The sequence below is a fragment of the Sebastes umbrosus genome, chromosome 16 (assembly GCF_015220745.1).
Source record: "Sebastes umbrosus isolate fSebUmb1 chromosome 16, fSebUmb1.pri, whole genome shotgun sequence".
Lineage (NCBI taxonomy): Eukaryota > Metazoa > Chordata > Actinopteri > Perciformes > Sebastidae > Sebastes > Sebastes umbrosus.
Genome location: NC_051284.1, coordinates 2,324,436 through 2,351,886, shown reverse-complemented (window position 1 = coordinate 2,351,886; position 27,451 = coordinate 2,324,436). Strand labels below are relative to the sequence as shown.

At 42.7% G+C, this 27,451-nt stretch overlaps 1 protein-coding gene across 1 annotated transcript in view; it reads right to left on the bottom strand.

The window, feature by feature from the left end:
- The window catches only part of si:dkey-288a3.2 (protein phosphatase 1 regulatory subunit 37), a 90,496-nt gene that overhangs the window by 29,145 nt on the left and 33,900 nt on the right, over positions 1 to 27,451 (bottom strand). Inside the window, exons 7-10 of the mRNA XM_037796185.1 lie at positions 22,347 to 22,502; positions 20,981 to 21,093; positions 15,652 to 15,793; positions 12,493 to 12,659 (exon numbers count right to left, since the gene is read on the bottom strand). Of these exons, the coding sequence (XP_037652113.1) occupies positions 12,493 to 12,659; positions 15,652 to 15,793; positions 20,981 to 21,093; positions 22,347 to 22,502 (578 nt within the window). The remainder of the gene's footprint in view (positions 1 to 12,492; positions 12,660 to 15,651; positions 15,794 to 20,980; positions 21,094 to 22,346; positions 22,503 to 27,451) is intronic.

Here is a 27,451-nt window from a genome sequence, read left to right as displayed (position 1 = left end):
TCAGCCGTTCTGTTTTTCTTCACTCTGTCAGTCTCCTCTCCACCAGAACCTCTCACCTTATCATCCACAGAGCTTTAGCGTCGGGAGTTTCGCCTTCAATCGGTGACTTTGGTGCCCAACCGGAGAAGATCATTCACCACTTCCTCTCCTGACATCCCTCCATACAGGGATGGGATGATCGATCCATGAGTGCAAAAAAAAAAGAGGGGTACTGGGAGGGTGTGCGTATGCCGAGAGAGACGGAGGGGCTCTCACTTTTGAAGGTGGTTGAAGTCTTGCCAAGATATTTCATATTCATAGTTAAATATTCAGCGCGCATGGTGGACAGGGGCAATTTCTGCAGTCAGCCCGCCATTCAAAAGTGAAAGGGATGTGGCTTGTGGATGAAGGGAGCAAGAGAGATAGACACGCATGGGGCTTCATGGTAGTCAGATGAGAGGCTGCCAGCTGCTGATGGGTGACTGTTTGAGCGTGGCGCCTCAGGACATGCCCGTTGAAAGGCGATGCGATCCGATACCCCCACTTATGCGGGGGCTTATATACATATGCCCCCTTATGCAGAGAGGGCCCATATCAATTGCAGAACTTCCAGTGTTTTGGTCATTATGCCAAGTTGTTTGAGAGAGCGTCTTGCATGTCTGAATGGGGAATGTGGACTTACTGGGCTATGACCACTGAGAAAAGCCTCCTCTGCATAAAACCACCTTGTGGCTCCTCACAAATGTTGTATCGCACTGTGTGGAGTGTGTCGGTGCAGCTGCTAAGTGAAGAAAGTTTTGATAAAGCAACTTAGTTTCACCACTGAAACCGTACATGTGGTGTAGTCCTACAGTAAGTCGGCAGGGCTCACTCTATGGATGAGAGACAAATGAACAGTATTACGATGCAGTACTATACAAACAGACAATGACTATAACTTCTCAAGTGACGCGCAGTAAAATCCAGAGTTAAAAGTGTCAGTTCACCATAAGTACAAAAACATGTTCCTCTCTTAATGGTACCATACAGCCACTCTTGTCCAGGTTTAAATATGTCTATGATATTTCTGACTTAACCCCATACAATGGAGGTGAATGGAATTTACTAGTCCCTACTATAGGGACTATTACATCTGCTGAATGTAGTTTTAATGGAAACTGTTCACTGTGGATTATCATCAGCGGGGCATTGCTTTGGGAAAAGATGTTGCTGTTACATTTAATTTGTCAATGCAGTGAGCACCACATACAACCTCCATTGTAGGCTGTTAAGGTGAAAACAGAAATCTAAGAGACAGATAATGTATGCTAGATATACAGAGGGGTCCCTTGACCTCTGACCTAAAAAAATCCCGAAAGGAAAATAGTAGCTAACAGGGATGTCAAAGTTAACGTGATAATAACGCATTAGTTTTTAATGCCAACATGCAATTTTTAGGTTGTAATGGGGAGTGAAGATATTGGTATCATATGAAACTAAAAAACCTGATGAATCCATTGGTACCGACTATGTCATACTAGCTCGTCATGAACGAGGTTAAATAACGCTCCAAACTTAAACTTACCCACGAGTCTCCCCTTTACAGACATGCCCACTTTATGATAATCACATGCAGTTTGGGGCAAGTCATAGTCAAGTCAGCACACTGACACACTGACAGCTGTTGTTGCCTGTTGGGCTGCAGTTTGCATGTTATGATTTCAGCATATTCTTTATGCTAAATGCAGTACCTGTGAGGGTTTCTCAAATATATTTGTCATTCTTTTGTGTTGTTAATTGATTTCCAATAATAAATATATACATACATTTGCATAAAGCAGCATATCTGCCCACTCCCATGTTGGTAAGGGTATTAAATACTTGACAACTCTCCCTTTAAGGTACATTTTGAACAGATATAAAATGTGCGATTAATCATGATGAACTATGGACAATCATATATATATATACATATGTACACACTGTATATATACAGTATATATATATATATTAATTAAGCTGTGAGTGTTAGTGGTAAACCAGTGTTTCCGCCTACACCCATCAGAGCTCATTAACACTCCATATGTAGCTCTAAAGGCATAAAGGAGGTTTATCAATATGAACAATTGTACAACATAATTTAATCTAAAAAGATGGAGCAAGAATGAATACTATCTCTTTGAGCTTACATTATCCATCTCTTGTGCACAGCTTAATCCACAAATTGTTGTTTTTACATTTTTGTTTGTGTACAGAATAAAAAAAGATGAGACAAAGTGTTACTCACTGATCTTTAAAGGTGTTACATACTGTAGGTGCACTTTTTCAATTTGGACAGAATCAGACCGCTTCCAGACTTTATGCTAAGCTAGGCTAACCACATCCTGGCTTTACCCAAGGCCTATTGAATGAGACTGAGTCACGCGTCATCAACATAGCTTCGGGGTACAACACATGCGTATTAAAATCTGGTCAGCACTTGCTGAAATTGAGCCAATCGCAACGCAACTCCAGTTACATTGCGCATGTGTCCTACACCATACCCTAATGGTATGTGTCCACAGGCTCCGACCTTTCCATGCTTCCAATTCATTGTCAATGTAAGCAGCCGTGCAATGCATTCTGGTAGCGTGGCGGCGCGATTCGAGAAACAGAGCATCACGACGCCCGCTCCTCTCGAAACTCCCAAGAAACTTTTAAAATAAACGTTGTCGATCCAAAATAAAGACGGATTCAGTAACTGCATGGATTATTTCTCGCCTCAAATGTTTTCAGAAACACATTTAGGTGAACTATTTTCGTGAAATAAGAGAAGAAAGGTTCCAAACGATCCTCCATACTGTTACCGGTTTGAAAGCTGGGAGCAGCAGTCCACGGAGGGAAAGCGTTCGTCCAATCAGGAGCCTAGTGTGATGTGTCTAGTGGCAGCCCATCAAGCGTCCAATGCAGGGAAGCAGCGCGTCCCCTCGCGATAAAAAACGCCCCTGTGGACATGTACCATAAGACCCATGTGCGCCCGTGTCTCAGCCTCCTTCCATAGGCCTTGGCTTTAGCTTTGAACATTGATATGATGTCAATCTTCTCATGTCAACCTCAGAAAGAAGGCAAAGAAGTAGATTTCCCAAAATGCTGAACTATTCCTCCCTACTGTACTGTGTGTAACGGTGCAGCTTCAGGCTCATCATTGAACTTAGTGTCAGTTTCAGTGAACTGCTGGAAGAAGCAGTTACAGATACAGAATATATACTGTATGGAACGTTGAACGGTGTGCAAAGAATGTGGTTGTAACTTTGAAGCCACTTGAGGGGAAAATTGAGGGACAATCATGTTTCAAGAGGTTTCCAATCAACACTTGTTAACTCTATGTGGTAAGTGTGGCTATGCAGAAGTTGTGTTACACTTTAAAGAGTGTAGCGTTTCCTCGTTCCCACCTCCTCTCCTGACTGTCAGTTCTCCATCAGCTCCGCTTACTGAGAGGATAAAAACACACACATCCCTTCTTCCTGTGATAGTGCAGGTCACACCTCTCGGTTCGGAAGAGTGGGAGTGATTAAAAAATGACAAGGAGACATGTCGAGTGCCGAGTGTTATTCATCAAAGAGCTCCACCTCGCTCCGTATCAGAACCAGCCGGTCCACAGGGGGGGAACTGGGGCGGGAAGTGAATCCACTCCCCTCCGGCCCCAATCCAGACCCCCAAATGCTGATCCCCCCCCTTCCCCTTCCCTTGACTACACGTCCAAGTGATTACACTACACCCCCCCAACCCCTCACTCACACAGAAACACACACACACAGGCGCACACACACGCTCAGAGGGGCTAATTAAGGCTTTAATATGCAAATGAGAGCTGCAGTAAATTACACAGCTGGCAAATATGCCTGTTTTTGCCTGAAAATACATCAGGAGTGCAGCGAGGAGTGTGTTGCTGCTGTTGTTGTTGTGTTTGCAGAGAGACAGGGGATTGCCCCCCCACCCCCCACCCCACAAACCCCCATCTAACTCCCCCTAAGCAACCCAAGCCCCCCCCCCCCCCCCCCCCCCCCCCCCCCCCCCCCCTCATGTGCTGGAGTGACTCATCCAGCTTTGTCCCTTTCAGAGGTATCAGGAGGAAAAGTTGACTCTCGGCACAAGTAATGTTGCATTTTAGTGAGGGACACAACCAGAGGTTTGTGGCTTTGAACACGAACGTTCTCTAGTGTGATAATATGAAGCTCACATCACAGTATGTGAGGTCCGGCTTTGATTTGATAGCAGACGCTCTGAGAACAGTCTGAAAAATGTGACATTTCATTTACATATTCAGTTGTTTGAATGTAGTTTTCAAATATGAATTCTTTCTTTGGGACACTATGCAGTCTGCTTCTCTTCACTGCTAGTTAGGTGGATGGCTCACAATGTCATTATTTTTGTAAACCATGGTTACCGCCTCGCGGTTGTATGCCTCCACCAGCCAGTCAAGCTGCAGTTTACATCCATATGTTTGTCCAAAATGTCATCACTTCATCATTTTATCCTGTTAGACATTTGTGTGAAATTGTCATAACTAGTGCAGTGCTCTTACAAAACATGCCTGTTCAGAACAGGCCGAATGCTTGGCCTGTAGAACACATCATCTCAACCCAACCGGTCCAGAGCCTGGTTCTGCTCAAGGTTTCTACCCGTTAAAGGGGAGTTTTGTTTTTTTTGCCAATGTCGCATAAGAATTCATGCTCATGGGGGATCTCTTGTTAGGTCTCTAAATTATAGAGTGTGGTCTAGACCTGCTCTATATGAAACGTGTCTTGAGATAACTTCTGCTATGATTTGATGCTATATAAGAATAAATTGAATTGAATCTAAGTCGCGGCTACGCGGTCAGAAACACCGGTGAAATACACTCTGGTGGCAAACTGCCTGGGGCCCAAGGGTCCCAACAGCAATACATTTATTATGATGTTTAGATATGAAAAGTAATGAATTATGCTACTATTCTAACTCATTGTACCACAAAAATAACTTACAAAAGGCCCCCAAAGCACTTAAAAAACATGCACCTCATCTGTATACTACTTATTGTGTACTGGCATGGCCTTTTTCAAAAGGGTCCCTTGACCTCTGACCTCCAGATATGTGAATGAAAATGGGTTCCATGGGTACCCACGCTCCATTTTAGTGCATTTCAAAGGAATTGCAACGGAATTGCAACAGAATTGCGTTGCTAGGCAACAGTTTGGGTACATGTTTACTTCCTGTCAGCTGATGTTATTTACATACACTGCAACCGGAAACAAACTGGGACACATTTAGAATGTTTACGTTTAAAACCGTGTAATGGGCTATATATTGTATATTTGTGACATCACAAATGGACAGAAATCCTAACGGCTTGTTTCCAAACGCACAATTTCTGAATACGGGCTGTGTGTGTTTTTCCGTATATTGAACATTTTAACAGTATTTATATATCACTTAAACCTGTTTTATAATATAAAAGACATGAAAATCTCACTTTTTACAATATGGGACCTTTTAAAGCGTGATTTTTTTGGTGAGCTCATCAGAAATGAGATGTTCTCTGGTGATTCACTCGGTTAAATAGTTGTTAAAAACAGTCTCTCCTTTACGCTATTTGAACTATATGAGTTGTGTGGTTGTGGTGTGGTTCCAGTAGGTGATTGACTGATCTGGTAGCAGTGTGAACCCTGCCCCCCTCCCAAAACCCCTCCCCCCCCTGCTCGGAGCCCATTCTCCGCTGCCCTCTGAGGCGTTGCTGGGAGGTTTGTTCTGCCTGGTTGCTGTTGTCTGCCCACGTACTCTGTTCCCCAGAGCACCAGTGTCATCATGATGCAACTGAAACCTGAGTGCCGACTACATGCATGGTCAGGCCGTCCTGTCACCTAGCCACCCTACTGGGACTGACCGTGACAGGAAGGGTGCCCGAAAACATACCCAGAGACCTCTTTGTTTCACGCTGTTCCTAAAATAAGACTCCACACTCCTTTAAATGGTGCCCTCTGTGCGCTACATTTCCCACAGCAATCTCTCCACAGACCCGTACAAACACATGTATCTGTTCTCAGATGTCACTCCCCGTACCTCTCACATTCACAGAAATGTGATCTAAAGCCAGTAGACTAAACTGAGGCGTGAACAGTCAAGGTTGTTGGATGAAATAAAGAGTAGCCACGGCAGATCTTTTCACGGATATCAACAGATATCAGACAGCTGATATCCATAGCCATGTTTCATTATGGCTACATATTCAACGCTCGCTACAACCCTCATGTGGAAAGTGTTAAAGTCTAAACATCACAAAAACAATGTTTAAAGAGAAGGGCTGCATCCATTTGGGGGGTTGGTAATAGCCTTTGAAGCTATTCTATTGATTTTTCTTTGGTCTTGTTCGATAAAAGAAAGGTTCACTGTATTTCCCCTTCAGGTCTTTGCAAGTCCATATTTTCCATATGCATTTTTTTAATCCGTCATCCGATAAAAATCATTACGAACAGAAACCTCACATTTTATTATTCTCTTTGTTGCGAAAATTTGCAATAAAAGACAAACCTGAATTAATTACATGGGTGCAATGGATAGTACTCGACCCAAACGGGGCTAATGAATGAATGACATTAGCAAGAAGCTATTGTTTAGCTGCCTAGAGCACAATCACTACTGTCTAATCTTTCCTACATCCTTTGTTTTGCGATCATCCCTGATTCTAAGCTGTTCCGCAATCACCCGCCACAATCTATCTTTAAAATCGACATCTCTGCATTCTTTTATTTCTTTATCATAAAGTGCTTTGTGCCAGGAGAGGTGAATCAGTTTATCAGATGTCGTTTTGGATGATGCCATTTGCACGGACGGTGGCTCTGAGTGGTCAAACAACCCTCTTTTTCGACAAATGCAAAAAAAACCGCAGCAAATCAAACCTGTTCCGAAAACTTTAATGACGGACGAAAGTTTCGGAGTCGGAGTTTTAACGTGATTGACACAATATGAGGTTATAGTAATTTTTAAATGTGCAATAATTTCGGACAAAAAATACGGACTTGGTGTGCAAATGTCTTTAAATTGATATATTGCTAATTGTCATTATTTGTATCCAATAGTTTTTGAGGGTTTTTTACTGTTGTTTCTCACTTGAGAGCAATCATGGTTAAACAAGGCTAATCGTTTACAGGCAAACCAGCTGCTCTGGCTGTATTGAGCTAAATGCTAACATCCCCATGGTAACAGTGGCAATGTAAACATATTTATTGTCTGCATCCATTGCTTCTGTTTCTTGGCAATCTTGGCACCACATGTTAGCCATATGGCTAACTTACTTTGACAAGCCTGGATTACCAAAGTGAGCAACATCTCGTGGCAATTACTGCACTTAAATGCGTGTCTCACATTTCAGCCCAGTCACACAGCAGTTGGTAATATAGTCACAAACTTTAATGTATTGATTTGTGAACATAAACACAAATTTCACATTTTTCACGATTTTCACAAAATCAATTCCTATTGAATCCATGTAATTATGAACCGGGAAGTATGAAGAGCGGCGAACCATGTAGGAAGGAGGCCAGTGTTCGTGTCCCGTGTGAAACCACAAAATGTATTTATTTGTCAAGTAACTTCCGTACCTAAGTTACGGCACTTCCAGAGTTATTTTAACCCAAATCACGACCTTTTCCTAAACCTAACTAAGTAGTTTTGTTGCCTTAGCCTAACCAAGTCGATCTATTCCTAAACCTAACTAAGTAGTTTTGTGTGTCATGTGTTGCAGATACGTTGTATCCCAGAATAGGAGTACTGGTTGGTTTCTATGGCTCCATGTACACTGTACATGATGGGTACTTAAAGGCAACAGGAACTTGTGGTTCAATAGGGGCCCACAGCTCAAATTTGCCCCTGGGCCCCATAGTGGGTTAGTCCAGCCCTGCCCATTCTCTTATTGGCTAATCTGTAAATATGACCATTTGAGCTGTTCCAACATGGAAATTGATTTTCTTTTTGGATGGAACTGAGTTTGAAACACAGTTTCAAAGTGTTTAAAGGCATCAAGGTCAAACACTTTGAGCATCATTTCTAATATGAAAGGTGTCGTATACAATCAGTAGCCACTTTATTAGGTACACCTGTACAATCTGATGCAATCCAATACATGTGTTCTGCTTTTATGATGCCTGTAATATTCAGGGTAGAATATGTGGCAGAACTGTTGTATTGAATTGCAATAGATTGTATAGGTCTAACACAGTGACCTCTGAGTGCATGTAAAGGCTTTATTTAACAAAATAGAAGTAATGTTATTAAAAAGGGGCGGCTGTAGCTCAGAGGTAGAGCGGGTCCCCAATCAATCAGAAGGTTGTCAGTTTGATCCCCGGCTCCTCCAGTCCTAACAAAGTCTCACAGCAGTTTGTGAAATAGTCACGAAATTGAATCTATTTGATTCGTGACGCACTGCACGACTTTTAACAACTTATTTTTAGTATGTTTTCCTAAAAATGTCCAGCAACACGTGACACGTGTCAAATTCCACTCGAAAAAATAAAACTATTTAGTTAGGTTTAGGAAAAGATTGACTTGGTTAGGCTTAGGCAACAAACTACTTAGTTAGGTTTAGGAAAAGATTGACTTGGTCAGGCTTAGGCAACAAACTACTTAGTTAGGTTTAGGAAAAGATCACGGTTTGGGTTAAAATAATTTCGGAACTACTGTAACTTAAGTACGGAAGTTACGTGACAAATAAATCAAATTTGACTTGTGGTTTCACACGGGACACAAACAGCGGTCTCCTGGGTGAAAGTCCTGTGTTTTTTGACCTACCCATCCACCCTGACCTCCTCCCTATATGTGCTGTTTGCCACTCTCTATACTTCCTCTATACATTATATTCTGTGACTATTTCACAAACTGCTGTGTGACTGGGCTGCCAGTCTGCATGTCCAAGTGTCCTCGGGCAAGATACTTAACCCCACATTGCTCCCCAAGGCAGTGTCATCGGTGTGTGAATGTGGGCGTCAGTGGGTGAATGTTGACTTGTGGTCAGAAGACTAGAAATACTGTCTATACTATATATACTATATAAATGCCATAAAGTCCATTTACCAAAAATACTTTTAAGCATTAAAATACTTTGTTGTCCTTTTGGTTCCTCTCAAAGAACCACAACTGCTGCTGGTGTCCCCCCCCCCTCCACTGGACCACTGAAACAAACTACTGAACATCCTTCCTGCACACACACACACACATGCACACGCACACACACACACACACACACACACACACACACACACACGCTCCATGCTGCTGTAATTATCACTCAGTGAGACAACCTCTAACAGCTACACCTTGCTGACATGCGACATTCAGGAGAGGACACTCTCCAGCGTTATCACTGAACTCCTCTGCCGGAGAACGGCTGACAGGACGCTCACGTTGGCTAAATCCAAAGTCAAATATTGAAGCATCAAACAGGTAAACAGGCTGCCGAGGCTCCCTGGTTCCGACCCGCGATTAAGAGCGCGCTGGGCAGGGGAAGTTTAGTGCATTAGCTGGGTTTACAGAGTCCCCCTGATAAGGATGTATAAACAGCTCCACCTTGCAACGGCTACAGAGAGAAGTTGCCCCTCAGAAAAGACTGCTTTCCACTAGGGCCAGGGTGCATGAATATTTTAGATGGGTAAATAATTAATAATTAACAGCAAACAGGCCAGTGATCAAATGGAGCAGCGTGGCAACAGACATGAAAAATTAGACTCTTGTAAACAAAGACAAGAGGACCCAGATTTTCCTCCCCTCTTGCCACCTTCTTTTCTCGCCTTTTAAATATGCGCATCTTCAATCGCCCCCCCGCATCGTCATAAAAAAACCACACACATACAAAAGGCACATGTCTGAACACACAAACATATAAAACCATATCAGCGGCTCTGTCAAACACACACAAAGTGCTGCCATAACCCCTCCGTCACTCGCTCACATTCATACCCACACTTATTTTCCTTCAGAAGAATGAAATTTTCACGTATTCCTTGGCGACCCGGGGAATGTGACTGAGCGAGAACACTTGATCTGGCCACCCGCTGCTTTCTGATGGAAAGATTTGCTTTTTAATACAATCGTCACTCCTCCCACCTGGATATGCCACGCCAAGACAAATCCCAGCTGTGTGACTCCAAAACCTGACAGAGCTTAAAAATTCCCTTATTACCATTCCCTTAAAATATCCAGCCACACTAACTCCCAACAATGGTGGAAATGCTAATCACGTCTCTCGGCGGCTTAGAGGAGCATGAAAACAGAGCCGCCAATATGGAGGCTTTGGTGCATGTGCAAAAGTGAGGAAGAAGAAGACGACGACGAAGAAGCTTTAATGACACACATTCACAGAAGCGTCATGGCTCTTAAAAGCCGCTTCTCCAAAATCTGGCGCATCTTGCCGCTTGACTTTAGCCAGAGGAGACATTTCATAAAAATCAGACTTAATCGTGTAAACAACACGCAGACAAACAGAAAACCACTGCAAACAAAAATAAAACAACTTTGGAAGCTGTGCACGGATCGCCTTCAGAGTTAATTTTAAAGTAAGCATTCCGTTCCTTGGAGATTTTAATTAATGCTTTAATATGCAAATAAGTTAGCAGAGATAAAATCATGACAAACAGATGGCAAGTGTGGGTAATTATTTTGTGAATCCAGCAGGGGCATGTATTAAAGTTATGGCATCGTTTTCCTCAGGCCTCTGCAGCCATGGATGGTAGAGGGGGGAAAAAAACAAGTACCACTGATGAACCGAGACACAAATGACTTACTTGTGTCTCCAAATGACAAATGAGACCACAGTGAGACTGAATACATCACAAAAGACTAGACGTTAAGGATAAGTAATCCTCAGTCACCAGTACCCCTTCATTCTAAATTAGGAAGGGAAATTGAAATGAAAGCAGCAATAGTCATTTAAACGCCTGCAGAGCTGAAACACAAAGTGTGTCCATTTTACTTCGAGAGCATCTCCGGTAGCCTGTACTGTTTACAGCGGGCAGGGCGAGAGGTCCATACACAGCTGCGTAGCAACACAAATCACAATTCATAACACCAGGTAATGTTTTTAGGCTTTAAATAATCCTGTTGATAAAACAATCTCACCACAAGGTCTAATTAGTAGCTACAGTTTCAATGATATCACATGCAGCAGATGGAGATGTCATGGATGTTCAAATTTCCATTTTTCTGAGCCCTTCAAGGACTTCCCCTCCATGCCGGGTTAAAAGTTGAGATTGGAAGTTCGTTAGGATCACAAGATTACGTGAAAATCCATTTTGTCAGGCTTCAAGTCACTAGTGCAGCATCCATCGAAGACATGCCTGTTCAGAACGGGCTGAATGCTCGGCCTGTGGTGCTGCTGCTTACAGTATAGCTTTCTCGAGAACCGTGAATCATACAAACAACTTCACACTCGACACCGCGCTTCCTTTAGTCCTGAGCAATACACCTGCCATGACATCAGTCACACACCCAAGTCCCGGCTACTCGTGTCAGAAACACTGATGAAATACACTCTGGTTCTCAGGGGAAGACTTTACCGTTAAGCCTGGGACACACCAGGAACGTCAGCAGCGTGTCGCGGCTGCATTACCTGTTGTTTTTTATTTTGGCATCTGTGTTAACAGGTTAAAGCAGCCACATCACGCGCGTCTCACTACGTATGCAGACGACAGAGGGTTGTTTGCTTGTTTACTCAAAGATTATTCATATTGAACGTGTCACATGTCCAAACTGCACCAAATTTGAAAAAGCCCTCTCTTGGGTCCCCAGCAATACACCCACTAAGTATGAAGTAGATCTGATGAGCGGCACTCGAGATATGCGAAGGACATACAGACACAGAGACAGACATACACAGTCCACGCTTTATAGTTAGATGCGTTTGTGTCCAATCAGCGTCCTGTGAGGAGCTACTGGCAGCCACGGCCGTGGTTATGTGTGTGTGTGACGACACAGAGAGAAGACACACACACACTATACTACTGTTTGCTAAGAGGTTGGGTAGATGCTGCAGTAGCATCAGTTCTATCAGAACTGAAGAGGACTTCTTCATTGAAAGAAGAGCAAAGAACAGTACTGAAGGCTTCTCTCGATGGAAGAGATGTTTTTGCTATTCTCCCGACTGGCTTCGGTAAGAGTTTGATTGACAGATGGTTCATTCAATCACCTGCCAAGTATTTCAAGTATTGGTAAAAAGTGCTATGTAAGTGCAGTCCATTTACCATTCACAATTCAATAGTTAACCCAGTCCCTGACAACTGGGCGAACTGATGAAGATTGTTTTGCTGTTTCCAAGGTCAAAAATGAATTTTAACCTCCATGAAATAATCCTGTTTTGGTGATCACTGTGTCCACTAGCTTCATCCTCTTATTGATAGCTAACTGTAATAGAAGACAGCATGTCTACGATCATGGACCTAACCTGTACCCAACATTACAGATCTGTCTACATCATTGTGACTTGTGTTTCAACAGCAGGGGATTCAGATGTGTAATGATAGCTGCACTTACCTGCTCCTGTGGGGGTATATGGTCCAAATCCAGGCCAGCAAGAGAACGGTTGATTCTCAGGGCCAGACATAAGGCCATCAGGCCTCCGACCTTCACCTCATTCTGACGGAGGTCCAGCCGCTGAATCTGACCACTCTCTGCAAGGAACTCTGCCAACGCCACAGCACCTTCACCAAGGAAAACATTGAGATGTTAGAGGAGGCTTGACATTTCTTTTACCCCTAACTCTTTCGCTGTGCTATGACCCGCCGGATTGCGGGCGATCCCGACCGACTTTACTGTCTTTCAGAGGCTATAGCAGGTTGAGTTTTAGAGCTAGAGTGAAGGTACAGATATCACATGAAACTAGAACCCAAGGAACCCACTAGTACCAACCATTTCAGTCCAGCTTGTTGGCAAGGATGCTAAATAATGCTCAAAACTTGGCATGGTCATTTCCAAAGGGGTCCCTTGACCTCTGACCTCCAGATATGTGAATGTAAATGGGTTCTATGGGTACCCACGAGTCTCCCCTTTACAGACATGCCCACTTTATGATTATCACATGCAGTTTTTGGAATGCAGTATAAATGTGTTATTTTCTCCTATTCTAAAATGATGTATTTGAATATCTCTGCATACTGGGGTCCCTAAACAGTCTTGGAATTGCATAAATTGGGTATCACTGTAAAGCTGAGACTCTTGTGGATCCAATGAGTCCAACTGTATTCATGTGTATTCCCCATAGGAGACATTTAATTGTAGTGAGACCATTTTTTTTTAAACGTGACCTGACTGTATAAAATGACCTGTGGTGACCTCTAGAATAATCACAGCCTCATGAAACTTTACAGCCACAATTCAGAGGATGGATGGATCAGACTAGAGACCTAGAGCATTCAGAGGATGGATGGATCAAACTAGAGGCCTAGAGCATTCAGAGGATGGATGGATCAAACTAGAGACCTAGAGCATTCAGAGGATGGATGGCTTTCCTAGCTAGATTGACAATAAGGGGGTTTCTGAGCAGTTTACACAACACAAGTTCTCGCCATCGATCGCCAAAAAATGCAATTCTTGCAGAAATCTCAAAATGTCAAAAGTGTTTGATCCCAAATCACAGCATGGCTTTTTCTATGGTGTTCCTCAAGGTCTTGGTGTCTTAATGTGGTATTTTGGAGGGATTATTGATCATGTTTATCAATTCTTGAGTGGTAAAAAAAGGTTAAATTCAGCACCAAATCTGTGTAACAAATGGTATCAACCCACAAATTGCTGCAACAACTTATGAGACATAATAGAGCATGGAGATGACCATCATATACTTCTATCACAATGTTCTAAACCCTTCTACACTTTTACAATTCATTTGAACTAATTCATTCATTCATCTTTATTTCTGATTTATGACTAGAACAACTTGACACACAGTGCTGAGCTGTATGTCAAATTAATCTTCATGTCCCCAGCTTTCAGACAATGTACACCACTTCTATGTGACATCTACTGTTGACCTACTATCTCCCCCTAAACACCCCTTGTACCACCCAGAAAAAGACAAAAACAGGTCTGTTGAGGGTTAACTAGAAAATCTATGGTTCAGCTTCAGACACTGCATCCAGAGCAACTCTTCCTTTAGAAATGCTTCTAGAAATAAAGTTTGACTGTGCTTAGGTAAAGCACACTGCTGGTCTCTCTAATGTAGTTTAGCTACATATTAGAGCATTACAAGGAGATGATGACTGATCAGGGGGTCATTATAAGATACAGTAATTGTGGAGAGAAAAAGAAAATGCGTATGTAGTGTTCTGTTCACTACTAATAAAGCTTCACTCACGGACAAAACAATTCTAGGGCAAAATTTCAATAACCTAAAGGAAGTTTTAGATGTCACTGATCCAAATTACCAGTTTAAAAAGACGTAACTGATTATTTAAAGATCAGTTCGTTCATTGAATAGACGATTGACAGCAAATAATTGGCAATTATTGATAATCGATTGAGCACAAATTCCAAAAAAATAATCGGTTCCACCTTCTCTTACATGGTCTTCTACAGCACTCAGTGTCTTTGAACTGTTGGTTGGACAAAACAAGTTATTCAAAAGTGTCAGTTTGGGGTCTGGGACATTGCCAGATATTTTCCACTATTTTCTTTTAACGTATTATAGAATAATTAATGCAGAGAATAATCAGCTCCAAGGTCTCTCTTGTAAAAGAGAGTTTTGATCTCAATGAGACTTCCTGGGAAAACAAATGTAAAATAAAAACAATATATAATAATCAGCAGTTGCCTTCCTATCTCAATTCAAAACTAGTCTAAACTACACTTATTATATTAAATATAGTTATGTATCATATGAAGATTATTGTTTATTGTTTTATAGGGCAGTGGGTAGAAATGGAGCAAATATGATTAAAACAAGTTATTTTTATAAAACGCTCACTATATCCTGACAGTAATGCATGAGACAGGTAATCTGAAAAAAATCCTGTTCCTCTGTGTCCTCCGGTGCTCCTAACGGCATCTGCAAGACTTAACAGTCCGGAGGAAAACAAGCAGTAAGAGCTGATCTGAAGTCTGCCGTCCAACTGCCTTCTCTGAGCAGCTGTCAATCACTCGCAAACTCTGACCAAACGGTCAAACTAGGCAGCGCTGATCAAATATGAATCAATATTCTGTTACTATTTCTCTCCTCACATGTTTTCAGAATCATCTTGTAGTGTACTGTTTAGCTGTAAAATTAGAAAGTTTGTTACCCGGCAGCCATGTTGAGATCTCTTGAGGAAATACCAAGCAACGCCCACCAGTCGGAGCACAGCCAATAGGAACGCTCTCTCTCTCTCTGAAATGACCTGTGATTGGTCAAAGTCTCCCGTCACGGGCTAGATGTTCTAAAGCGTGAAAACAGAGCCATGAGGAAGAGCAGAAGTCTAGTTTTTCTCTCAGAACACTTGAATTAAAATATGCTGAAAGGTTATTATGGGATTTTTTGCCCAATGATGCCAAAAACGTGTTGCCTGCTGAAGCTTTAAGATAACTATCACCATTTAAAAACAACAAAAATATAGATTATTTTAATCTTGATTAAATGACTGTACTTTGTGTCTCCTTCAGTTGTAAATTCAAATGCAATCCCAACAGTGGATCATGTAAAAGACAGCCTATGTAATGTTGTACCTTCACATGTGATGTTGGCTTGGGCCAGGCCGAGGTGCAGCAGCGAGCAGTTCATCATCAGAGGCTCCTTGATCACCTGCATCCCCTCGTTCCCCAGGAGGTTCTCACCCAAATCCATGACCTGCAGGACCTTCAGCACGGGCTGAAAAACAGCATTCATCTCAGCTCTTACTGGGCCTTGGACTGTTCAAACTGGATCCAGGGACATGGTACCAACAAAGACTGAAGACTTTTAATCACTGTTTTTTTAAAAGTAAAAGATGTGACTTCACGCGACAGTGCAGCTTTTGCTTTAGACTCTGTGTAGTGTGCTACTTTCAATATGGAAAGGCTGAGAATTTTTAATCATCATTATTATTATTATTATGCGGTGATTATTATTCCTTTTCAAAAATGTTTCCTCTCGTGTTAAACGCTCAGAACTTCTGTTTCCACTCTCCAGAGCCACATTAGCATTGAAGGTTGATTAGCTGGCGCATAAAGCTGGGGGTGTCTGGGGCACAAGAGGCCCATGTTGCCCAACAGCTTGAAGAGGAACACGCCACCCACTCCTCGGTTGCCCCCTCGCCTCGCCACCCTTGTTAAACTCCTCTGGTCACTGCTCTGAAGAGCGAGGGAGCGCGGGGGGCGGAAAGGAAGCCAGGAAGGCAACAGACAGACCCGGAGAGCGTCTTCTTTTGAGTTAATTTGCACCACGGTGACAACAAACACACTTGAGAGGGTCCCCCCCCCACCCCTCCCTTTTTCCTCGCCGAGTCGCGGCACACACAGAGGCACCGCCACATCCAACGCGTGGCGAGAAGCTTCTCCAGTGAAGAGGGGAGGAGGAGAGGGGAGGAAGAGCATCTCGAATGGATATGCACGAGGGATAATAGCAGACAATTAAAGAGGCGACTGCGTGGTTGAGAGTGTGTGAGAGTCGAGCATGGTTGAAGCCTGTCAAACGTAAACCACGGGAGGGTTGGAGTGAGAAGTTTGAGGGGGGTAAGAGTGTGAAACCACCAAAAACACAGTATGCTTTCACACATGACATGCTGGCTTTAAACAAAAAAAACAGCGGAACACATAAAGTAGAAAAAAAACAAGAAAACGTGAGCCCTGCGTGACATACTCACCTCTGAATTGTTTTTTTTTTAAACAAAGAGTAAGTTTAGACATCATTAGCCAAATTCTAGAACTGGGAGTCAAGTGGATTTTGGCCCACATCTGCCCCCCTTGTCTTAGTCCCTTACGAACCAGAAAGGTTAATAACAGCTCTCCTCGTCATCATATTCGACACGACCAGCTACGGGTCTAATTATCATCATTATGGCCTGTGAGGACATCTACTTATCCCTGTGACTGGCAGGCCACATGAGCACCCCTCCTTAACACACATCTATTATTTAATCAAAGTGTTCCTTCTTTTGGTAGCAGTGGAGGAGACAGGGGAAGTGTACGTGTGTGTGTGTGTATGTGTGTGTGTGTGTGAGTGTGTGTGTGTGAGCGTACGTGGCAGGCCTTTAATTTCTAGCCTTTTGACTTCCACAGTCGCCACTCACATGACAGGAAGGTGCAGTTTATGCTGCCAATCAGGCAGAAGGAATGCATGTTATTAGGAGTGTACAACGAAACGTGTGGAGGCGGGACTTTTTCAGGGGGGGGGGAGGATTCTCTGGATGAGGCCACCGCTCTTCATTTCCTCATTACCGGATAAAGGAAAGCAGGTATCAGTTGGACAGTTTAACTCAGTTTAACAAAGCTAATGTGGCCGCTCTGATCACTTCACGGTTCACGAGATAGAATCTTCTAAAGTTCGAGTATCTTCAGCATGAAATTCCCTCTTTCTGTTTCCTTCCTTGATTCCTTCCTGAGCTAACTTTGTCAGTATGCACTAACTCAGACTGCTGAAGCCTTGTGTTGGCTTCAGGTAAACTTTGGAATGAATTTAGCTTGGAATGAGGGCTGTGGATTTTGTCCCGCATCACTTAGTCTCTTAATTAATCATTTCAGGGTTCAATACAAAAGTTTCCATAGTAACAAATAATTTCCCTTAAAATTACAAGTAACACATTATTTTAAGAATGAGCAATGATGAGATAGCTAAGATGGCAAATAGCCTACCACAGATAAAGCTAGCAGAACCCCCAGAGGTGGATCGTCTTGACTCGGGAGAACCATAGAGGGCAGTGGGTGTTGCGTCGTTTGGCGAACAGATCCACCTCCACCTCCAGATACCACAGGTGCTCTGAGGCCTACTACCACAGGCACTCCAGGCTATCCTCAACAGGGCAGCGGACTGAACTCCACTAAGCCTGTTGATATAAGGCACCGTAGTATGGTTGTCCGTCACCAACACCTGCCTCCCCGTATCAGAGGCCTGAAGTGTTAGGGGACTAAGAGTACTGCCTGTAGCTCTAGGAGGTTGATTCGTCGGTCCTGCATCGGGGCCACACACCACCTACCACTCTCCCCTGGCAGGTCCCTCCCCATCTCATCAGGGATGCAATCGTGAACACCGGGACGTAGGAGGTCCCAGAGGTATTCCCTGCAACAAGGGGGGTGAATCTGCCCTAGACCCCAGCACCTTGCATGACGGTCAACGCTGTCACTGTTACACCCAGCCACAGTTGCAAACTGCCTGCAGCAGGACCGTCTGTCTGTGGTACGACAGAGCGTCCCACAACCTGCACGCGTCAAGCACAACCCCCAGATACTCCACCTGTTGGTGTGGCAAGGGGTGCTCCCCCCCTTTCAGTTGATCGTGAACCCCAACTTGGTTAGCTGTAAGATCAACTCTGGGCTCTCTGATGACGAAACCCCTCATGCCTCGATCTTGAGCGACTGAAGCGCCATGTCCACACATCTACTGAAGGTGTGGGGGGGCCGGGCCATAGCAGTTTGTTGGACTCGTAGGCTATATCCTGGAAGGTGAAACATAATAATTTCCTGTGTTTCAAAGCCACCTCGATCTGAAAGTATGCATTCTTTAAGTCGATGGTGGCGAACCAATCACCAGGCTGCACCAGACCAAGTAGCCGCTTGATGGTTAGCATATTATGGAAAGTCTTGCGGGCAATACAAAATCCAAAATGGGTATGAAATATCCTGTCTTCCTGGGAAAACAGGAAGTATAACCCCCTTCTGTTTGAACGGGAACCACAGACACAGCCTGTTTCTGTAAAAGGTTCTGGATCTCTGCTGAGAGGATAGATTCACCGACCATGAACGGAGGAGGACCACTGTAGGACTGGAAAAAATAACCCTAGACACGGCAGCTTCTATGATTACACCGTAGGATACACTGTTGTTGATGTGCGCCTCCTCAAAAATGTAACTACACATTGTAGCTATGGCGACTACGGAGAAACCATGTGGGGACTTCTGATTGGTCAGCACAGTCTGATGTTGATGGAGAAAAGAAAAAAATTGTATATACAGTATATATATGTTTATACTGTATATATATTAGGGCTGTCAAAGTTAACGTGATAATAAAGTGTTAAAGCTAATTTGATTTAACAACAATAATTTTGCATTGATGCAATTGATAATTGGGAGGTTGTAGCGGCTCAATTTTAAAGCTAGAGTGAAGATACTGGTATCATATGAAATTAGAAAACCTAAAGAATCCATTGTTACCAACCATGTCATACTAGCAAAGGAAGTTAAAGAACGCTCCAAACTGATGCTAAATTTTGGTGAGGAAAAACTGTCATGGCCATTTTCAAAGGGGTCCCTTGACCTCTGACCTCCAGATATGTGAATGTAAATGGGTTCTATGGGTACCCACGAGTCTCCCCTTTACAGACATGCCCACTTTATGATAACCACATGCAGTTTGGGGCAAGTCATAGTCAAGTCAGCACACTGACACACTGACAGTTGTTGTTGCCTGTTGGGCTTGAGTTCAGGGCCGGCTCGAGCCCTTTGGGTGCCCTTGGAAAGATTCGGATTGGAATTTAAAGATGAATGAAGATGAACTAACCCTAGCCCCGTAAACCGCAACACACATCAGACATCACAATAGTTTTAAGAGAAAAATTAAGATTCTTACTTTCATAAATAACTGTATTTCTTATATAATAAATAAACAATTGGTCCCTGATATTGTTGGCTTAAAAGTGTTTAGTCAGTTTCACTAAAATGAGAGTTACATGGGTGAAAAGTGTATTTCTTTCTTTATTTATGTATTTGTTTATTTGTTAACTCAATGCATAAAATAAGGAAGGCTGCCCTCTGGCATTTAAAAAAAAAAAAAAAAGTATTTATTCTTTTTTTTTTAGAGGGCGACCAGCGCCCCCCCAGAACGTGGCGCCCTGGGCGACCGCCTATATGCCTTAAGATGGCCCTGCTTGAGTTTGCCATGTTATGATTTGGGCATATTTCTTATGCTAAATGCAGTACCTGTGAGCGTTTCTGGACAATATTTCTCATTAGTTTTTGTTTTTAATTAATTTAAAATAATTAATATATACATACATTTGCATAAAGGAGCATATTTGTCCACTCCCATGTTGATAAGAGTATTAAATACTTGACAAATCTCCCTTTAAGGTACATTTGAACGGATAAACAATTGTGTGATTATTGCGATTAAATCTTTTAATCAATTTTCAGCCCTAATATATATACATAAAAAATATATATATAAATTTGTTTGCTAAACGCATAAACACAACTTGGGATTTTTAGGTTGTAGCGGGCTCAGAGTGTAGCTAGAGTGAAGATACTGGTATCATATGAAACTGTAAAAACCTGATGAATCCATCGTTACCAACCATGTCATACTAGTTTGTCATGAAGGAGGCTAAATAAAGCTCCAAATTTACGCTAAATTTTGACGAGGAAAAATTGTCATGTCCATTTTCAAAGGGGTCCCTTGACCTCTGACCTCCAGATAAGTGAATGTAAATGGGTTTTATGGGTACCCACGAGTCTCCCCTTTACAGACATGCCCACTTTATGATAATCACAAGCAGCATATTTTTTTATGCTAAATGCAGTACCTGCGTTTCTGGACAATATTTCTCATTAGTTTTGGTTTTTAATTAATTTCAAATAATTAATATATACATGCATTTGCATAAAGTAGCATATTTGTCCACTCCCATGTTGATAAGAGTATTAAATACTCCCTTTAAGGTACATTTGAACAGATAAACAATTGTGTGATTATTCGTGATTAAATCTTTTAATCAATTGACAGCCCTAATATATACAGTATATATATACTGTATATATACAGATATGTGTATGTGTGTGTGTGTGTGTGCGTGTGTGTGTGTATGCTGACTGTCGGCATTAACTGATTTTGTTCCAAACTAAATGCTGGTATTATGTTCCTCACCAGAGCCTTGGCCAGATGGACCATGCCATTTGTGGTGATCTGGTTGTTCCTCAGCAGTAGGACTCTCACACCTGCCGTCTGCCACCTCAGACCATCACACAGCTCCTCCAAACCTGCAGAGTAAGAAAACAACAAAAAAACAAACCATGAAATGATGGTAATTAGCTAAACGGGTTCAGCTGAACTGTTTTGTATTTGTAAGCTAAATGGCACTGACAGATGTTTAGTGGGAGTGAGCTCCAGTAACTATGGAGAAGGTTGCTACCGTGTTTGTGCTTAACCTTTTTCACATATCTGTATCAATTAGATACTATTAAAGCTGGACTGGGCATGTTTGCAGGCTGACAGTGTGAGGACCCCTCCCACTGTTTTTACCTATCCTGTTGCTTTCCTGTTTTCCCTGCAAGCTGCTGGCAAGCAAAGTTAGGTGGGTCATTCTTTAATTAGCGAAAACTGAACAAGGGCTGCCAAAGTGATACTAATAATTAACAAGATTACGTGTCTCAATTGCAAACAACTTCTGCGAACATTTGCTCTGCCTCTCGCTCACACTATGTAAATTATGAACATTTGGGAATGCATTTTGCAACGAAACACTTTTGCCACTGATTTAAAGGAACAGTGCAACATTCTGGGAGCTACACTTATTTGCTTTCTTTCAGAGAGAGAGAGATGTGAAAATTATGAAGAAATAGTTACACCATGTAACTCCTTCTAAAACCACAAATTAACCAACCAAACATTAACTTCAACACATTTCTTCCAAACTGTTGAACTAATCCTTTAACAATCACATAGGGATTCAGTCTAAATGAATCACTTGAGCTGTACTTCACACATTGGGTGTGTGACACAAAAAAGCTGTGATTCCATTGGCTGAATGTAAAAAAATGATGAACTCTGACCTGTGAATTTGCAGCTTAAAGGAATAGTTGGACATTTTGGCAAATATGCTTATTCAAGCTCTTTCTGAGTGAGATGAGAGCACTGATATCAATCTCATGTCTGTGCATTAAGTGCAGAGCTGGAGTCGGGACACGGTTAGCTTAGCATAAAGACTGGAAGCGGAGGGAAACAGCTAGCCTGGCTTTGTCCAAGGTTAAAAACACGCCTTCCAACACCTTTAAACACCTCTTTTCCAACTTTTAAGACATGCTCTTTCTCACACTTCATTGTTATTTTAGGTCAACATCATTCTGCACTCACCACACCAAACATGCCCTAAACATTAATACATTTCATAAATAGGACAAAACCATGGGTTCTCAATCAGAGAAAAAAAAGACTTTTACATATCAAATTTTGCCCTGTGCAATTTTGAATACATACATATTTTGAAGTTCTGTAACAAAGATGAACATCCTACCAGCATCTGCTACAACATTGCTGCTGAGCTCCAGCGTCTGTAAAGTGGTGTTGTAGCGTAGCAGGTCTCCGAGCTGCAGGGCGTCCTGGTAGCTGTTCAGCAGGTTGTTGGTAAGGTGGAGCTCTTGCAAAGCCTTGTTTGACTTCAGTGCACCAACTACGAGCAGCAATAAAAGATGAAGAGCACCAAAAGATCAGAAACAGGATCCAGAATTTACATTACTACTTTAAAGTGCAATTATTCTCCTCAAACCTTTGAATTAGTTTGAAACATGTAGCGTGACTTTAACACTTGTGTAATTTGTTTAATTTCTAGATACTAAATCAACTTTGTCAGTGCTTCTCCATTTAGAAAATCAATATTCAAGGAAGACTGAAGGTTTAAGGAAGTGGTACGAGGCCGGTAAACTCTGGGTGTCTTAGTATGACACGCAACAACACGGAATCTAACCGCCGACATTGCAATGTGCGTCTTAACCATTAAGTTACCAGGGTGCTCTGCTAAACACAATTTATTTGTTTTCTTTTGGTTGGACTCAGAAACAAACTTTTTACATCATTACTGTAAGTTAGTATGGCCCATTGCCACAATTATGAGAATAAGCAACAGAAAAGTAAGCAACAGAAAAAGTGTTGGCATTCACCGCGGGATTTATTGAATGTCGACATTTCTGTACCAAAAACACGTTTCATAAATATGTTTCATATCAGCCTCGTGTCACGCTTTCAGAAACACACAATGTCACGTTGTTAAAGGCTCTATATATGATATCTGATATTAATAAAGCAGCAAACAAATATTGTCTATGTAAAGATATAGAGGAGTAATGTCTACCTAAGCAGAAAATGAAGTCTCTCTCCCTCTGTTTGTGTTGTAATCAGAGCTTCTCCTTGCTTTGTTGACATAGCAGAATGCATGTTCGTGCATGTGAGCGTGCCCCACTAGCTAGCTCATGGCTACCGCTCTGCACTGCTCTCATACGGTTACAGCTGATAACGCCGTCCCGACTGATGACACCGTTGCGGAAGCGTAGAACCCACCTTCTAGTTCCCACCCAGGTTAACACTGTTAGCTCTTTCAAAACTGTTGTCATTGTTCTCACTGTTAGCACCATTAGCCCCGTTAGCACCGTTAGCTACGAGCTGCTGCCATGTTGAGAGCCGTGGGGAGGCAATAGAAATGCTCCCAATCTCGTATTTAGCACCTTTAAGGTTTTGAAACGATTGGTTAGGTTTAGGCAACAAAACTACTTGATTAAGGTCAGGAAAAACATCATGGTTTGTGTTCAAATAATAACGTAACAACTGTAACGTAACAACTGTAACGTAACAACGTAACGTAACAACGTAACGTAACAACTGTAACGTAACAACTGTAACGTAACAACGTAACGTTACAACGTAACGTAACAACGTAACGTAACAACTGTAACGTAACAACTGTAACGTAACGTAACAACTGTAACGTAACAACTGTAACGTAACAACTGTAACGTAACAACGTAACGTAACAACGTAACGTAACGTAACAACGTAACGTAACAACTGTAACGTAACAACATAACGTAACAACGTAACGTAACAATGTAACGTAACAACGCAACGTATTAACTGTAACAGCGTAACTAGCATGAACAACAGGCCTTAGCAGACTTACATTACAGTGTAAAGTCAACGTTTACTTTTGGTTCCACACGGGACACAAACAGCGGTCTCATAGGTGAAAGTCCTGTGTTTGTTTGACCCATCCACCACTCCTCCCGCCTACCCTTAGTGGACTTTCTCACTTGTTACAGTCGTTATTATACCACGTAACTTTCGATAACGGTCGTTCAATGTACTACGTCACTTACTCTGACCGAATGCAAAAAACATCAACATTTAACGTGTCCCTGGTTTGCAGGAACGCACGATGCCAACGTTTTTCCCTGGCGACTGGGCTGGAATAGGACCTCGGTTGAAAAATACCCAAATCTATCTTATTTAAATTCTTTCAGAACAGTATAAGAGACGAGTGACTTTTGAAAGTTATTCTAAGCTGAGTGAGTATGTTGAGTTGTAAGCTTCTTCCACTGATTTGAATTAACATACAACAGGGCAACGGCCATTGGTGGGAAGCCAGTTGGGGGACCAGGTCCTTGTCACGGGGATAACGTGAAGCTCCCGTATGATACACACAACTGTTGAAGCTCCTCGCTGGAAGGTAAAATGATTGGAGGCATGTGGCTGTCTATAACCTCTGGACAACAGAGAGGACAGCGGTGATGAGGACGGGACTGGACTGGACAGAAATTTCACTCTTCTAACTTTGGATGGAACCACACCCCCACCCTGAATTAAGACATAGATTGTTTTAAATTGATATTAGATATGAACTATTGTACAAGTATGTCCTCTGAGTGCCAAACACGGGGCCTCCAGGTTGAAACTATGACAGACTGATTGATGGCGAGTGAACTTGAGCATGAAAACGAGAGCACAGCAGGACTCGCCGCCTCCTGCAATTACTGCGGTAAAGATCAAGTGGCACTCCTTCACCATTCTAACATGAACGAGCCATTGTTGAAGCCAGAGGTGTGGCTCCTCAGCACAGGGGACCTTACAACACACATGTTAACTTCCAAGGCCCTCTCTCTTCCAAATGTCAGCGTGTACATCATCGTAAGGATCTTTTCATCATGGTACTTTATCACATCTTTGATGGTGTTTCAGAGCTCTATCTTGTGTTTATGTGCACGTTGTGGGCATTCCCTGTGTATTTGTGTAATGTGTACTGTACTGCGGTACACATGTGTCCGTGTTGCCTGGGCCCTCGCTGCCCTCGCATCCAGAATCGATGCCGCAGATTTGATCAAGCCTGTTGGGCTGCATGTGGAATGCCAACATTGTCATCAGGCACAGTGGGAACCAAATGGTGGAATCGGTGGGATTGATCCGGTCGAGTCCACCGCGAGCGCCCAATCCCGCAATCAGAGGCCCCTCCGATCGAAGGCAATGATCCTCAGCCGGGACCCCCTGCCGGGAGGGAAGAAGGGGGGGTGTGGCGGTGGGCTCGGTTAAGGCAGAGAGGTTGGGGTGGGATGAGAGACGAGCACGGGAGGAGGGGGGTGGGTTGTGAGACCCTAAAACATCAAAGAGATCCAGGAAATGGCTGAAAATGTTGGAGGGACAAGTTTCTGTTGGGAAGAGTGGGCAGCAAACTGCGTCCATTTGGTTCTGACTCTGCTCCCAGCTGAGAGGAGACGACAGGCTGTGTTCACTGCAGAGTCAGAAGCAGGGATTGTTTTACCAGGACATCTGATCATGTACTAGAAATAAAAAGATTTATATTTATACATTAGGGATGCATCGATTGCAAAATTATTTTCTTTTATTTTGTTTTTACTGTTATTTTTTTTCCTTTTGTGCCAGGGAAGCAAAGACCTCTTCATATAAAATAATAATAATAATCAAGCTGTTTTAAAGTCATTCATCATTTCATTATACTGTCTTTGAATGAGCAGAAATTCAATCATACACATTTATGAAACAACCTTTAATATAACCTTCTTTCATATGAAAAAGATTATTTAAAAAAAAAAAAAATAACTGCTTCAAAAGTCTTTTCATCTGCTATACATCTACCTACTCAATGAGAAGAATGTTTCAGTACTTACACAGCCCAACAAAACTATTTGTTTTGTGAAACATAAATTAAATGTAAAAGTGATTAGAAACATAAGCAGTGTTTCTCAAGTATAGACTTTAGTTGGGCAGGCCCCTCATATATTAAAGGCCACCCAAGTATATTCGGCGACCCATTTAACATTATTCATTTTTATATTTGTATCGGTCCGAGAGAACGACGCCATCCGTGATCAGTGACTAGAAACTAGAGGACTAGAAGCAGCAGAACGGCACCAGGGAGCGGACGAAGAGCTCCGCTCTGCTGGAGCAGCCTCGGGCCTCGCTGCCTCGCTGCCTCGCTGCCTCGCTGCCTCGGCTGTCTGGGCTGGACAGATCCACGGCGGAGCCGCGGGACTACGGTACTGCGGCCCCGATGTGCTGCTGCACTCTGCTCGGCCGGGACTGGATCCCGACCGCAAATAACCAACGCAACATTTAGCCGCCGCAAAATTGATGCAACACAACAGATAAACATCGGACACTGCTATCGGCGAATGTCATCTAATTTGCCGATAGGCCGATGGCAGTCATCAGGGCAAAAACATCGGTCGATACCAATGTTAGTCTGATAAATCATGCATCCCTTATATATACAGTATACAGTATATACCTATATACAGTATGTGTGTGCATGTGTTTGGCCTCATAATGATTATTACTGCAACATGCTTATCTAGCTCAGCCTATTAGTAACTAGCCACGTTGCACGTGACATGTCCATGTTTGCGTGTGTGTGTCCATCCATGTGCAGCACTCAACCCCCCTCTGAGTGTTATGTTCACCCATGGTGACTGTATTTATATGTGTGTATACCCATCCAGTAATTGTGTCTGTGTGTGTGTGTGTGTATGCGTGTCACCCATTCCCTCTCTCTATCACCACGGATACCGTTCAGAGACAGAACAGTAGCCAATCAATGAAGGTCAGAGAGGACGGACGAAGTCACTGTACTTTGTTTGTTTTTTTGTTTATTTCAAATGACACTTTTAATCTTTTGTGGGCCACAGATAAAGTGTTCATATGCTGTGTGTGTACAAGTGTGTGTGGGAGTGTGTATAATCAAATGTACAATGAAAAAAATAAGTATGTGTATCTCAGTTTATATTTTTGTTCAAGAGACTATGCCTCCAAAGTGTATTGTGAATATGTGTGTGTGTGTGTGTGTGTGTGTGTGTGTGTGTGTGTGTGTCCTGGCTGCCAGAACCTTTATAGATGTGTGCAGCGGTGTGTAAAGTGACAGGTAAGAGATTAGGCCTGTAATCCGGGTCCAGACCTGCAGAGAGGGTCACAGGTCAAAATCTGGTCCTGCTGGCCACAGGACACACCCACGCACGCACGCACGCGCACACATTTAGCAATGCATGTAGGCTGGAATGAATTTGTACGCACAGTCCATGCTCGCACGCAAAAATGATTTAACAAACTAACAGATATATTCAG